This window comes from Squalius cephalus (assembly GCF_949319135.1).
Source record: "Squalius cephalus genome assembly, chromosome: 18".
NCBI lineage: Eukaryota > Metazoa > Chordata > Actinopteri > Cypriniformes > Leuciscidae > Squalius > Squalius cephalus.
In genome coordinates this window covers 23492950-23507915 of record NC_137139.1, presented here as the reverse complement: position 1 = coordinate 23507915, position 14966 = coordinate 23492950, and the positions used below count along the sequence as shown (strand labels likewise).

General features: G+C 37.3%; 2 protein-coding genes across 2 annotated transcripts in view; one reads left to right on the top strand and one right to left on the bottom strand.

Moving 5' to 3' along the window:
• Positions 1 to 6339: 6339 nt before the first annotated feature.
• Positions 6340 to 7617, bottom strand: birc5b (baculoviral IAP repeat containing 5b). Its single transcript, XM_079849704.1, has 4 exons — positions 7403 to 7617; positions 7133 to 7242; positions 6839 to 6956; positions 6340 to 6592 (listed from the first exon to the last, which is right to left on the bottom strand). Exons 1-4 carry the CDS (start codon positions 7526 to 7528, stop codon positions 6512 to 6514), a joined length of 435 nt encoding a protein of 144 aa, XP_079705830.1. The 5' UTR covers positions 7529 to 7617; the 3' UTR covers positions 6340 to 6511.
• A 2466-nt stretch (positions 7618 to 10083) lies between these two features.
• Positions 10084 to 14966, top strand: part of znf385a (zinc finger protein 385A) — an 83153-nt gene continuing 78270 nt past the window's right edge. Inside the window, exon 1 of the mRNA XM_079849699.1 lies at positions 10084 to 10538. Coding sequence (XP_079705825.1) covers positions 10412 to 10538 — 127 coding nt within the window. The 5' untranslated portion in view covers positions 10084 to 10411. The remainder of the gene's footprint in view (positions 10539 to 14966) is intronic.

The following is a 14966-nucleotide window of genomic DNA, read 5'->3' as shown; positions in this document are numbered from 1 at the left end:
ACCAGACATTTAAAAATGCATATCATTTAAATATTATAATGAAATATTTAATTAGATTCTTTTGTCATAATAATAAAATCTGTTATGCTTTTTTTTTTTTTTTTTTACAATAGTTTTACAATACTTAATGGATTCTGTAATATTGAATATTCTATAATATTCCATAATTTATTTTGGAAAAAAGTTGGGTTACACGTTATTGCAACACATCTAAGGTGTCCGTGTTACAGTGAGTAATAATAATAAACTACATTACTATAAGGTTAGGGTGTTAGTTGCATGTAATTATGCACAATTTAATGATTCCTATAGTAACTATGTAACATGTGTAACAAGGACTCTGTAAAATAAAGTGTTACCAAATGTTGCATAACAAAATCATTGCATTAGGCAGAATTGCACGTTTTATATTTGAATGAAAAAGAAGAAGAAATTATTTAAAAAAAGATATTTCACTGAATTTGTGTTCGGTGATGTTGAATAATAATAATAGAGGTTTTAATGATTAATATTAGTGTTATGATGGGCATGGGAGTCAGTGGAGCATGTGGAGCCATGGGAACACATAGCTGTGGAACAGGTGACTGTGTCATGGGATCCCCTTTCACTATCACTTGCGTTTTCCCAGCCTTTTCATTGCCAAAATGGTTGGGGAAATCAACAAAACAAAACAAGCACACAAAAAGGGGGGTTAATGATGTAGGGAACAAAAAGAATTACAGTGTGAATGTATTTTTAATTCCTGTAACTCTAGCATGTCACATAGCTGTATTGAAATGTATGCAAGACATTGCCTTTTCCCACAAACCTTTACATCACTTGAGTACAGGATGATCGTTGACTTTAGCTTTGTGCTCATATCGGACAATGCAATGCCTCTCCAAATGAACAAACAGAGGGTTGATGGGGTGACAAGCCAGAGAGCCAGTGTGTGAAAGTGTGTTTATTGTTGGAAGCTGCACTAAGATGAGAACGGGCGCCTCAGAGGCTGTTTTGCTTGAAGTGGACCCTGCCTCATCCACCATTCCAAAGGTTTGTCTTTTCCAGCCCTGGCAAGGCGAGAGAAGTGAAGGAGAAAAAGGGAGCGATTGTTTTAGCGGGCGCCGCTGGTCTATTGTAAGTGCAGTGTGTTCTTTCTCTCGACCTCTGACCTGCATTGTTGTTAGGCTGTTCGTTCGGAGAGCCGAGACAGCTGGGAGAACTGCGGGGGGCTGATGGACAGCTGGGGCCAAACTAGTGAGAGAGAGAGAGAGAGCAAGGGGAAAAAGAGAAAGTGGGAGAGGGAGAGGGAGTAAAACAAAACAGAAGTGGTGAACGAGGCCCTATTCTTGAGTGACCACTTTCCCTGTCCTCTTGTGGGTCAGCTGGGCATTGGAATGGCACATAGTTCCACACGTTGAGATGGTTGAGTGGGTGAAGATGAGGAAAGGACAGAATGGAGGGAGTCAAGTGCACAGAAGGCTTTCAGGCTGTGCCGTCAAGAGCATTTTGTTTTTGTTTTTTAAAAAGGAAGTGAAATCAAATGATGAGAAATTACATTTAAATATAACCTGTAGCTCATTTTAGTGTTCAGTTCCCCTTGATTTCACACAGGTGTATGAACATGATCCAATCATAATGTTTTCCATGAAGGCTATTCAGCAACATTTGTTTTAAATAAAACGTAACAGTTTGGGAAAAGCTTTGCTTTAAAAAATATATTTATTTAAAATAAATGCTAAATGATGTAAAGTAAATGATGACTGAATTTTAATATAGTGGCTGAAGTGCCCGAATATATTTGAAGCCACTATACAGTCATTTAGTACATTTTAAAAAGACTATATATGTATATATATATATATATATATATATATATATATATATATATATTAGGGCTGTCAAAAGATTAATCGCGATTAATCGCATCCAAAATAAAAGTTTGTTTTTAATAATATATGTGTGTGTACTGTGTATAATTAAATTTGTATATATAAATACACACACATGCATGTATATATTTAAGAAAAATGTGTTATTTATATATAAAAAAAAATATATTTATATATAATATAAACTATATAAATATTTCTTAAATATATACATGCATGTGTGTGTATTTATATATACAAAATAATTATACACAGTACACACACATATATTATGTAAACACAAACTTTTATTTTGGATGCGATTAATCTTTTGACAGCCCTAATATATATATATATATATATATATATATATATATATATATATATATATATATATATAATGTATAGAGGCATTTACATAAATAAATACATAAATGAATAGAACACATTTCAAGCAAATCAATTCACAGAAAGTTTCAACTCAACATGTTACTCATAAAGCTGCAAATTATTATCCACAAAAGTTATATAAAAAACTATACAAGATGTTTTAAGAGTCTTTGGCATTGTTCATTCATTGCCAATACATCAGCCGTCTGTGCAGAACTCAGCAGGGCTGAAATAAGGGAACGGTTTCAGAGTTGTCAGCTGCTGTCGACATATCCTTTGAAAACAGATGAGAAAGCGTAGAGGAGAAATGTGCTAGTAAAAATGAAAAGGCACGTGAAGACTGTTGCGTTTTCCCATATATAGGGCAGATGGCCATCGCTGTGACCTAAATACCCATACAAAGTTTATGAACAAAGTAAGAAAACTACAATCTTAGCGTGGTGTTTTTAAGATTAATTCGAAATCTTTTAATACAGCCAAAACTCAAAGGATTTATCCTGCAGGTGATAATGCAAAGAGTAAACAAGTGGCATTTATAAATGAATAAATAAAAACATTTCAAGCAAATCATTTTTGATTTAAAATATATTTGTATATAAAATGTAAAAAAAATATATATTTGGAGACTTTATGATTGTCAAATTTATTTGAACAGTGGTGATGGTCTACACCTGTGACCTACACCTACACTAAAATAACTTTGACACCAGCTTGTAAAAATTCATTTCAGGGTTGAAGACCTCTGCAGTCTGCAGTTAAAGTGTGGCTAGTGTTCAAATACTTTTTGGGGCCTCTATAGGCAATTGCAGATCTTCATTTACTGCGCGAGGTAGATGCCGTGTGGAGTTGTGATTTTAAAATGTTGAGTTAAAGAGAATGAGTGGATGATGGGACATTAAAGTGCAGTCTGAAACCTCTTTCACTCCTCCCCAGCTTTTTGTCTCACTGGCACTAATCCACTGGCCAAACAACGCAGTCTCCTACTAAATGAAAGGTCCTGATCCATAGGGGGGAGATGGGGATAAAGCATTGTGATTAAGATTGTATTAATGGGGCCATAGGAGGCTGGAAGGCTTTAATCAGTGTCTGTGCTGCCGTAATCCCCTGCCTTTAAGCTTCAGCTAACGCTGTGATCCTCCTCCTCATGAGTCACATCACACACACTCACACAAACACACTGGATGGGCCGGAGAACAGTGAGGTCAAGGTACGGAGTTGGAGGACAATGAGACTGATAGGTGGCAGCAGGATGAAGAAATAGGGAAGAGTACGATGACAGAGGATGAGGTTTGGTGAAAGACAGCAGCAACAACAAAAAACTCTGAACCAGATAGATAGATAGATAGATACGATGGATGGATGGATGGATGGAGATGGATAGATAGATAGATAGATAGATAGATAGATAGATAGATAGATAGATAGATAGATAGATAGATAGATAGATAGATAGATAGATACGATGGATGGATGGATGGATGGAGATAGATAGATAGATAGATAGATAGATAGATAGATGGATGGATAGATAGATAGATAGATAGATATGATGGATGGATAGTTTTGGGATAGAAGGTTTTCACCAGTGCACCTGCTCAGTGAGCTCAGGTCAGACCAAAGACTAAGACGATCCACAGCAGAGGAAAGGTAAAGGGAGGTTAGAGTTCACAGAAGGGTGGAACAAGCCATTAAAGTGACATTGTGAGGCGAGACTCGTCTCCTCAGAGCTTTGTGAGAGTGTTGGGTTGTCAAAGTTAAAGAGCTTCTAATAGGATGGTGATGCTGTCATGTTTACCCTGCCTCCCCCCTCTACACGCCCAATGCATTGTGGAGGTGGCCTGGCTTTGAGCCCCCACAATGGCTGGAGAGGAGGGACAGATGGGGGTCCCTATGGAAGAAGGCACAAAAAGAAAGCAAGGTAGGAGGGACCGACAGTGTGAGAGAGAGCCTGCAGTTAGCTCACACTGATTGCCATGCAAAGTAATGGAGAGTAAAAGAGAAACGGATGGGAAAAGTAAGAAGGAGACGGAAAAGGGGAGGGAAAAGGTCACAAAGAGATTTGAGAGATGCATAATCATCTATTTAAGCTATGGAATACAGTATAAGCCTGAATGTACTGGTGCCCTTCGTAAGTCTAAAGTGGGTACAACTCAGCAGAGGATGATGGAGGTCGCAGACTGGACCACTATATGGAAAAGTCTTAAAGCTCTTTAAGTTCAGTTTATAACACCCTGTTGACAATACATAAAATAAGTCAACAAATATTATTCTGAACATCAAAAAGTGTATACATATATTTGTGTTTTGAGGCATTGTTTAAAATAAACTTGATGAATATGTTTACTGATGAATTTGGCCAAATTACATATGATAAATAAGAGTGTCCTTGCTTTTTTGTCAATGAGGGTTCCATACAGTCATGGATCTCAACTGTTTCTGGACATCAAGTGGTAGCCCAGCCCATGAAATTAAGTTAATAGTATATTAATGATATATTTAATATAATTTGTTTCCATATTTAATACATTTAATTAATTAATTATGATTACTAATACACAGAATTATTAACATCACATGAATACTTATTCTGAATACAGTGAGTTTGGACACACGGCTTATGACGTCAATAATGTGACATGAATATAAATACAATAAGACTTTATATAATGTTTTTTATCACTTATTTTATAATTTGCATTTATCATTGTCTATCTCTGCTATCCATGTCCATAAGCATTTTATTTATTTAAATACATTTTTTTTTCTCAACAGTCTGTCAGGTCCAAACAGTGGCAGAATAGGTCTTTGTTTAGTATGTTTGGCCCCTGCATGAGCTAATCTATGCTCTTCCAGGTGAGTCCCTCAGCATTAATTTGGCTCAGTGTGTCATAAAGGCTGAATGGGGTGGGAGTTGATTTATGTGTGAAAGGAGGGGATGCTGAGCGGAGGTGAGGCAGGGGTGTGTGGCGGAGCCTCTTCTGGTGTAAGATGAGGAGAGCCGAGGGGGAGGACCCGCGCACAGCAACAGATGGGCCCCAATGGCGCTCTCAGGTTGTAAACTTTCTGTTGGGAACATCTGTCAGTTTGTCCATATGCCACATTTTGAGAGGAGAAGCCCTAGTCAGTGTGGAGTGTGGACACCTGTCACTCCCTGTGATGAGACAGGAAGTGATGGACTGTGCACCAGTATTTGATATTCATAATGCTGCTCATGTGATGTGGGCATTGATGAAAGGCAGAAAACAAATTGTTAATGCTAACTGAATTAGAACAGATCCAAAATGCCTATAGCACCTGCATGCATATAGACTGGAGCTGCTGGACAATTCAACATTTAAAAGTTGTGAAAAAGAAACTTCCACATAATGATGCAACTACTTGAAATCAAAAGCGTGATTCCAGACCATCCTTATTTTGAGAATTTAAGGGGTCTCCTTTAAACTCATACTCTAGATGAGTGTTACATCATCTCTCTCTCTCTCTCTCTCTTTTTATATATATATATATATATATATAAAAGTCGTATTTTTCTATTTGCTCTGTTGCGAGCGGATAAAGGAGAATTAAGCAGTTGATCGGGGCTCAGTGTCCAGAGTGTTGCATTAGATGGTAATCCAGGGCATAGGAAGGGGGAGATGGGATAGCATCCCTAATCCCTCGCCTACCCCATCCCAAACACACATTCGGTTTATACGGTTATCACTAAAGAACGCCTCACATTTTATTTTAAAGTATGATGATAAATGATTCATCTAATAACAACAATACTAAGACCTTATTTCTTTCCTGTCTGCACCTCACAACACTATCCTCAGCACCAGAGCCCTCTGAGCCCTCCAGTGGTAGACTGTTTTTACCCACAGTTCTCACCAACTCCACTACAATCTACAGTGACAGATGTTATAGAGGCAACAGTTGGTATTGAGAAGGAGGGGCTTGGGGCCATCTGCCCAGGGTCAAGGTTTGGATAGAAGGAGGTCTCACAAGAGAGAAAAAGTGGCAAGTTGAGCTACATAACTAGTGTTGACTACTTACAATTGTTATGTTAAACATGACTTACAGATACTGTAGGTGAAATCATAAGGGACAGGGATGCTTCCCAATTAACACATATGTTCTGGTCCAAGTAAACTTTTAATTAAAGCTTCAGAAGTGTCCAGGTGTCAGTGGCAAAACAAAAAACAATTGGTGGATGGAACATACAAATATTGAATTTATTGGTGAAAATTTAAATAAAGCATGCCGTTAAAATAATTTTGAATCACTGGATATCAAATAAGAGCTCTCAGATTTTTGCTTGTGGTCTCCACCTCATCACGAAAGTAGGCTATCTTCCGGTGACCCATCTTCCTCTGGAGAGGGGAGGTTAGCGTTTACACACATGGTTATATAAAAATAAGTAAAATAAATACTCTTTTTATTAATTAAATGAAAATACAATTGAAAAAAGTAGGTCTATATTTAAAAAAACAACAAACAAACAAATGAATACAAAGTAGGTAATAGATGATTTCTAATAAATCAATCATGGAATATTATGGTGGTAGGCCATCACCAACAATACATAAAATCTACATCACAACTGCATTCACACTTACAATGTAGATGCGAAGTCGCTCCTGTTCCAGCTGAAAATACTCAATGGCCGTGAGCTTGTCAAATGTCTTTTTCATATGGAGAAAGGCACAATTGGGGGAGCGTTTGGCATGCTCGGACCTTAATGACAAGGACGGTCAAAAAAAAGAGTGTTGATTTAGTTCCCCTTTTCCACACGGTCAATTGTTAGGCTACAACCTCAAGTTTACAACAGTGTAGACAAATGAACAATAAATGGTGTCCTCAGAAAAACAAAGCCGATAGATTGTAAAGGTGTGCTTCAGGCTGGAGCTCACCAGGGGTTGTCTTCTGGCTCCCAGCCCTCCAGCTCTCGGAGACAGTAGAAACAGCAGGCCACGTCTGGCTCATTCTCACTAGGACAGTGCACAAAACCAGCCTTGGCCATCTGAAGAGAGGTTTCTCATTACTCCTTTTAATTAAAGCAGCAGTGGTTATGTAAAATTGCTAAAATCCCTGTACTGTCTAATTTGTTGTCATTCGACTTCCACTTATTAATAATCTATTTCTCTCTTCATTTTTTCCTTTTTTTCCCTTGACGCACTCACCAGCTCTGGTGTGCACTGACAATCTTCTCGAAAAGGCCACTCGGAAAACGTCTGAAGACGCTTTTCATAACTATACATCTGGTTAAACGACAAAAGCCGGGACGCAATCACTTCTGCGTTCGACATTTCTGAAGCTCAAACAGAACACATTAACTGCAACTCTCCATCTCACTATAAACCTGTTTGAGTGTGGCTGTTTAATTGTTTGAGCGCTTTTGATTATTGATTGATGAATCGCTGACAGCTGTCAGAGCAACGAAAGGCATTGATGTAAAACAAGATCTTGAAACCTGGTGAGTAAATTTGTGATTTTATGCATGTCGATTATAATCTGTATTGTATAGTATTGTTTGAATAAACATTTCGCATTAAAATTATGATCATGTTCACTTCGAAACAACGTCAATGTGAAATAGTAGTGTGATGTCTCCCTCTGCTGGACGAACAGAAACACATATTTGAAATGTGATCTATCTATCCATCGTATCTATCTATCTATCTATCTATCTATCTATCTATCTATCTATCTATCTATCTATCTATCTATCTATCTATCTATCTATCTATCTATCTATCTATCTATCTATCTATCTATCTATCTATCTATCTATCTATCTATCTATATGTTTACACTGCACTTTTTTCTTTATTTACACATTTTTAGAGTCAGTTAATCAATATATATATATATATATATATATATATATATATATATATATATATATATATATATATATTAGGGCTGTCAAAAGATTAATCGCGATTAATCGCATCCAAAATAAAAGTTTGTGTTTAAATAATATATGTGTGTGTACTGTGTATAATTAAATTTGTATATATAAATACACACACATGCTTGTATATATTTAAGAAAAATGTGTAATTTATATATAAAAAATATATATTTATATATAATATAAATTATATATAAATATATACAGTATATGTATGCAAATATTTCCTAAATATATACATGCATGTGTGTGTATTTATATATACAAAAATAATTATACACAGTACACACACATATATTATGTGAACACAAACTTTTATTTTGGATGCGATTAATCACGATTAATCTTTTGACAGCCCTAATATATATATAGGGCTAAAAATGTCTAGTGCAAACACCAAAAAGACATAACGTAATCATGGAAGTATATCAACGTAATCATAGATAGATAGATAGATAGATTATATATTTGTATTTGTTTCGTGCCATTTTCTTGGACCAAATGTCCTAAAATGAAGTTATTATCATATTTTTGAATAAATTATTACGAGTCTTGCGTCATTGACTCCAAATCACTCAGATAATTAAGTTATTTTATTTGCTATAAAACCAAATAGTAAATGCTTTGGAATGGAGACCTCATGTCAAACATAATCCTTAACAAGCCCTATAAAGATTCCTGTGTTAACCGCTCCAGGCTGCACACATAGTTCAGTGGATTCCCTGGGCTGCACACCATAAGCCAATTACTAGACACAAACTTGAGTCTAGAGGCCTCAGCAAGTTGTGTCCCTTCTCCTAACCAATTACCGTAAGCCAATACATACACCATAAAGTGAGATCATAGTGAGTTGCAGACAACATTAATGGTTTGCGGTGTGAGCATTTGAAAGCTGTTTATGACTGGTATAGGGAAAGGCCCTGCTGCTGTCACCATGTTCTGTAACTGTATCTCACTGCGCCTGGCTGTTGAAATGTGCTTACCACTTCCAAAAAGCGGCCCCTCCACCCCTCTCTGCCCTTCATTTGATAGGAACTTCCCTAAAGGTTGTTTTTGTTTGTCACAAACAAATTCTGCTGTTAATATGTTAATCTGTCTGAAAGGTGAACATGAGATCACTCAACTAGGATGGTCATATTAATTCTAAATTAGATTTTCCCATGAAATAATTTGTGAGATTTGGAAGATTCACGGCTGCTTGTTCTCTCTTTTGTGGTGATAGTTTGTCACTTAATATTCAGTCTAGAGTTTCACATCGGACATGACATTTGGCGCATTCCTTTCAGGCAAGACCCCACACCGGAGCTGTCACTCATTTGCAATCGCCCGTTCAGGAGAAGTTAAGCGGCTTAATGGAACTTTCTGGAATTACATTGGATGGCTGAAATGTATCTTTTTATTCATTGGCTTTTTCCTTTACTACACAGGACACTGCAGAACTGACAGGAAAGTAAGAGAGAGAGTGATCGGGACATGACCCAGACCGGAATCGAACCCAGATCCCCAACAGTCATGTGCCGCAGCTCCAACATGACTGGAATTTTCCTGATTTTCTTCTCCAATTGCAAGATTCCCAAACTTCAAATGTAAAAGGCAGAAGTTATATTTATTTATTTATTGAAAGATATATCATAAGTACAACATTATGGAATTGACTCAATATACTTTGCATGGCTTTTTCTTTCACTAGAGAATTTTTCCTTATATCCTTAGTTGCAAGATTCCCAAGCTTCAGCAGTTCCATCAACATAGAAAGCAGAACATCAGTGGCTCCATTTATCACTTTTGAAGCTCTAATGTAAAAATCACATGTTATAAAAACAACAGTGTTGTCCATATTATGAAATAAGACCTGGATGCTCCAGTTGCATTTTGTCACAGGCCGTCTACATCTTCCCAGCTATCATATATATATCTCACATAACATTCCCCAGTCTGTACCTCTCTCACTCTCCATCCCGATCGGTGCTTTCATTGACACTCGACTCTTCTCTCTCTCTCCCTCTCTCACCCGCTCCCTCTTCGTTCTCCTCCTCTCTCCTTCCTCACACAGTTGTCCTTACTTATTACTGTCCTGGTGTGATTATCTGCTGGAATCTCTTGCACTTGTCCTGTATTCTCAGTGTGGTGAGACTAAGTGTGGGATGGGCTAAAAGTGGGAAATGTGACTGTGTGATACTGTGTGCAGGAGACACTCCCGTAAGTTCATCAGGACTATTTTGGCTCCAAATATCCCCGGAGCCTCAAAGAACCGGGTCCGGACGCTCTGTTGTTCATGCCAGCGAGGGTTTCTACGAGGAGTTTGTGGTGTCAGGGTGCAAGTGGAAAGACCCACGGAGGCAGAAAGAGGAAACGTGAGGACGGGAAACAGTCAGAGGAAGAGGGTTTAATGTGGGGCTCAGGTAAGAACATCCACTAATTTCTATTTTTGTTTGCGGTCTCAAGTGAACACAAAACTGTTTTCCCTGGAGAGCCTTTTTCTTGCATATGCAAATGTACATCATATACTGTATGTGTTTATACTAACAGTCTATTATAGAATAACACTGCAAGCTGATCTATATTTCCAGGGTTAAAATGAATTATTTGTGCACTATATTTACTATAGATGTAGTATCCAGACATAGATGAATAGTTTAGGAGATGTGATACATCTCATGGAGTTACAAGAGTATTCAGTCTATGACCAGCATCTAGTCCTCCTAATTTACTCATGTCAATGTTGTCATTAACAAGATTGTATTTCGAATGAAGAAGTGCATACTTCTCCTGGACTTTTGAACTGGCATTTTCGGCATGTTTCTTCATCGGTAATAAGAAAGCTGGCGTTCTCATTCATTATGCTCACCAATAAAGCTAAAATGAGTTTGATCTGATACGTGCAGACCACTAAAAATCGAATCAATAGATGTATTATGTGTGTGTGTGTGTGTAAGTGCGCATGCCTGTAGGCTTTGTGTTAATGTGTGTGTTTGATTGAGTGTAACAATTTCAAAAGTAATATTGCCCACAGCCATTAATGAACTATATTCTGTCAAAATATGACCTTTTAAAATGTACCTTTGCTCATTTGATTTTGCATTTATCAATGTGAAGGACATCAGCTGAAAAAAAAAAAAAAAAAAAAAAAAACTGGTCAAGAACAAATTTGTGACTTTTAATATGTGTAGCCTACTTGGAAGTAAAATAGAAAAGGAGCTTAGCTTTGAAGGTCAGTCTATTTCTTAAGGCCTGAGGGAATGTTCACACATTGTGAATTTTGAACTTTGCAGTAAAGCTTTTAAACCAGCCATGTTTATAGTGAAGCTCTTGAGATGAGTGTACGCTCATGTAAGTGTGTATACGTGTAAGCGTCTATATGTACAAGCCTGGATATTTGCTGAGATAAATCTTTGCAGACATAGTATTAGGAGGCTCTCTGTCTTCTGCCAAAGGTGTGAAATTAGCATCTCAGTGTGAGAGAAAGTGACAGTCAACTTCAACATTCCCCTCATACGCAGAGCTGGAAAAGCACACAGGCTATCCGTTTGGAAAAGTCTCATCCCTCCAAGAGCTTTCTAGAAATATTTCCTTCTTGTTGCAACAGGAACATAACTGATATGGATCCACTCTTGATCAATATTCTAATTTTAGTGTGATCATCCACTGTCATGCAAACGGATACTCGTATGCTGGCTCTGTGCTTTTCAAGGGCATTGACGCGGAACCGCGAAGGTCTTACGCATATTTAATGAACATCAAAATAAAACCTTTAACCTTGCACTATGAAAGGTTGTATTATTTTTCCACTTTTCAAACTAAATTAGATTTGATGTATCTATGGATACAACATCAAATAAGGTTATATGAACGAATTGAAACAACTATATTTAAAATGTCAGATCAACGCTTTTATCAACATACATTTTATTTCCTAATCATTTGGCTGTTGTTTTTCCTCTTGCAGTGTGAGTCTAGGTTATTATTTATATGGTGGGCTGGGTGCTGGACGTCCCTTTGACCTTTCAGTGCAGTCTCTAAATTCACCACCCGTCCGCCAGCACACACTGCTGTTGATATATACAGTGTGTTCTCAGAGCACATGGCACATATACGCTGTGGCTCTCTCAATACATAGAAGTCATGGCCAGTTTAAGACGAAGAAAGGAGAGGAAGGAAAAACTTAGAGTTAGGTTGTGAAATATCCCCATCCCGCCATCCCAGAAGTGGCCTGTGTAAAATGTGCAAGAAAAAAATGATGACCGTGTAATGACTTTTTGGTGCAAATTTGCAGCAATTAATGCTTTAGAATGGGATATAAAGAATATACATTATGTCTTCTTATCTTTATTTTTTTTTAAAATGCCCGTCAGATGAGTTTACCGTCCCGAATCGTACTGAACTGTACTGTACAGGGCTCAACACTAAGGATTTTTTCTACCAGTGGTTCAAATTTTTACTTGCCCTGCCAAAATTTTCACTGGCCCCTCAACAAAAAATTACTTAAGTACAAGAAAAGAAAATGGGCCTATAAAATAAGCCTAGTATTGTTTTCGTTATTTTTTATACATGTAAAAGGTTGTGACACTAAAAGCTACTAGATTAACTCATTTAAACAGTAAGTAATAAAATAGGAACAAATAATCAAATTACGAGCAATAACACAAATAAATAAACACAAATAAATACAACAGAACAAACATATAAATGAAATAAACGGTGCTTTTCAGGTTTCTCAAGTAGGTTTAAACAGAAGATTTTCACAATTTATAATCTAATGTATAATATAACTATAGATGAACCTTTATTAAAGTTAATCAGTGAAGAGCAGTTAAAGATGCATAAATAATGTTTTGAAATGTTGAAAATACAAAACGTTAAATTTTATATTATTTAAAAAATGAAACGATACTTTAGAGGAGTGGTTGATCATGATTTCACTTTTTTAACTTTAGCTAGTGTGTAATGTTGCTGTTTGAGCATAAACAACATCTGCAAAGTCACAACGCTCAAAGTTCAAAGCAAAGGGAGATATTTTCTTTTAAAGAAATAGCTACAACAAACGGCTGGTAGGGATTACACAACATTCCTCCCGGGTTAGTGACATCACTAACCCTCAAATTTACATAAACCCTGCCCCCGGAACACGTTTTATAGATTATCATGACAGAATATGCTAATCAATGACTAGAAGATAACTACACATAAGCTACACAAATTCATCAACTAAGGTTGTCTACATGTTGTCACTTCTTCTTGAGTCTCTCCATCTTTGTCTGACTCCGGTTTGAACATAAAAGGCTAAAAGTTTTTGAAATTTTCAGGACACAAGCTGTTGTAGCTCCGCCCCCTGTGCTGGGAGCAGCAGCTCATTTGCATTTAAAGGGAAAGACTCAAAAACGGTGCGTTTTTGCTCACCCTTAAAAAGTGACAATTTTAACATGCTATTTAAAAATATCTGTGGGGTATTTTGAGCTAAAACTTCACATACACACTCTGGGGACATCAGAGAAATATTTTACATCTTGTGAAAAGGGCATTATACCACCCCTTTAATAAATGTGAAATTAAACCCGCCAGGTGGTGGCAGCAAATCACTGTTAATGAGTGAGTCATTGAGATTCAATCTATTTATTCAAACGGCTGATTCATTCAGGAAGGAAGCATTTTACTGTCTTAATGAGTGAGTCATTGAATCATTGATTCAGCTAGTTCGTTCAAAAAACTGATTCATTCAGTAAAGATACACCGTGTGTTGCTCAGAGACGCAAAACAGTGTGTGGACTTTGTTTGGAACTATGTTCGTTGGCGGAAAACAGCTAAACAGGCGATTTGATGTCTAAAATGTAAGTCACTTAATATTACCTTGTTTATTAAAATGTACGTTGCATAAAATCAAAGACACATTTGTAATCATGCTGATATTTGGAGAAAAATGGCTCTCTTCGTGTAATATTGGTTAACTATGTTAAATGATATACATAAGATATACAGGGGCTTTTTTGCCCCTTATCTAGAATGTGGGGGCATTCTAAATGCATTTGAATAAATCACGCAGTAAAAGTTCACTGTAAATGTGCACGCACGCTAGTCTAATCTAACTAGACTACATCACGTAGTGTATGCGTGCCCTCAATGGGTGTGTTTTTGTTTGTTTTTTGTAGTGAGGGACATACTCGATAATCTCAGATCGTTAAATCAACAATAACGATATCATAGACGATATATGTCGCTAGAAATTTTGGGCCTTATGAAAGAATATGAGGTTGGGCCCCCTACCGTACCCATTCCATTATTAAAATCGATCTCTGGGGGCCCCAAATGTGCGTGGGCCCTTAGAATCCTCCTAACTTTCACCCCCTTAGTGGCGCCCCTGCCCCTAGAGGACTGGCCCGATCGGGCAAGTGAAAGTTCCGTTCTGTAGCCTATACTGTCCTGTACTGCTCGATGGAAACGAGGCATTAGTTGCTATTATTCTGGTACCAAATGGTAGGCTATTGCAAAAAAACAAAAACAAAACATTGTTTGGTCAAACAGGTTGTCCTGCCCAAAATTATTGGTTGAGCAAGTTTTTATATAAATTGTAAAAGGGTCAAAAGTAGGGGTGTAACAATTAGCCTGACTACGTCAGACTTCGTACTTCCGCTCAATTTCAGTTCGCTTCTGTACTCAGTCTGAGATAGCGACCGTTTTCCCCGTTTTCCTCCGGCCTGAAAACAGCTGGCCAATCAACGAACAGAGGGCGGGCTGAGAGCCGTGACGTAGATGCTGATTGTACCGTGGATGCGTAGATTTACTTCACATAATCTGCAAAAGTCGTTCACAGCCATGTTCACTCCAGTATTTCGCTC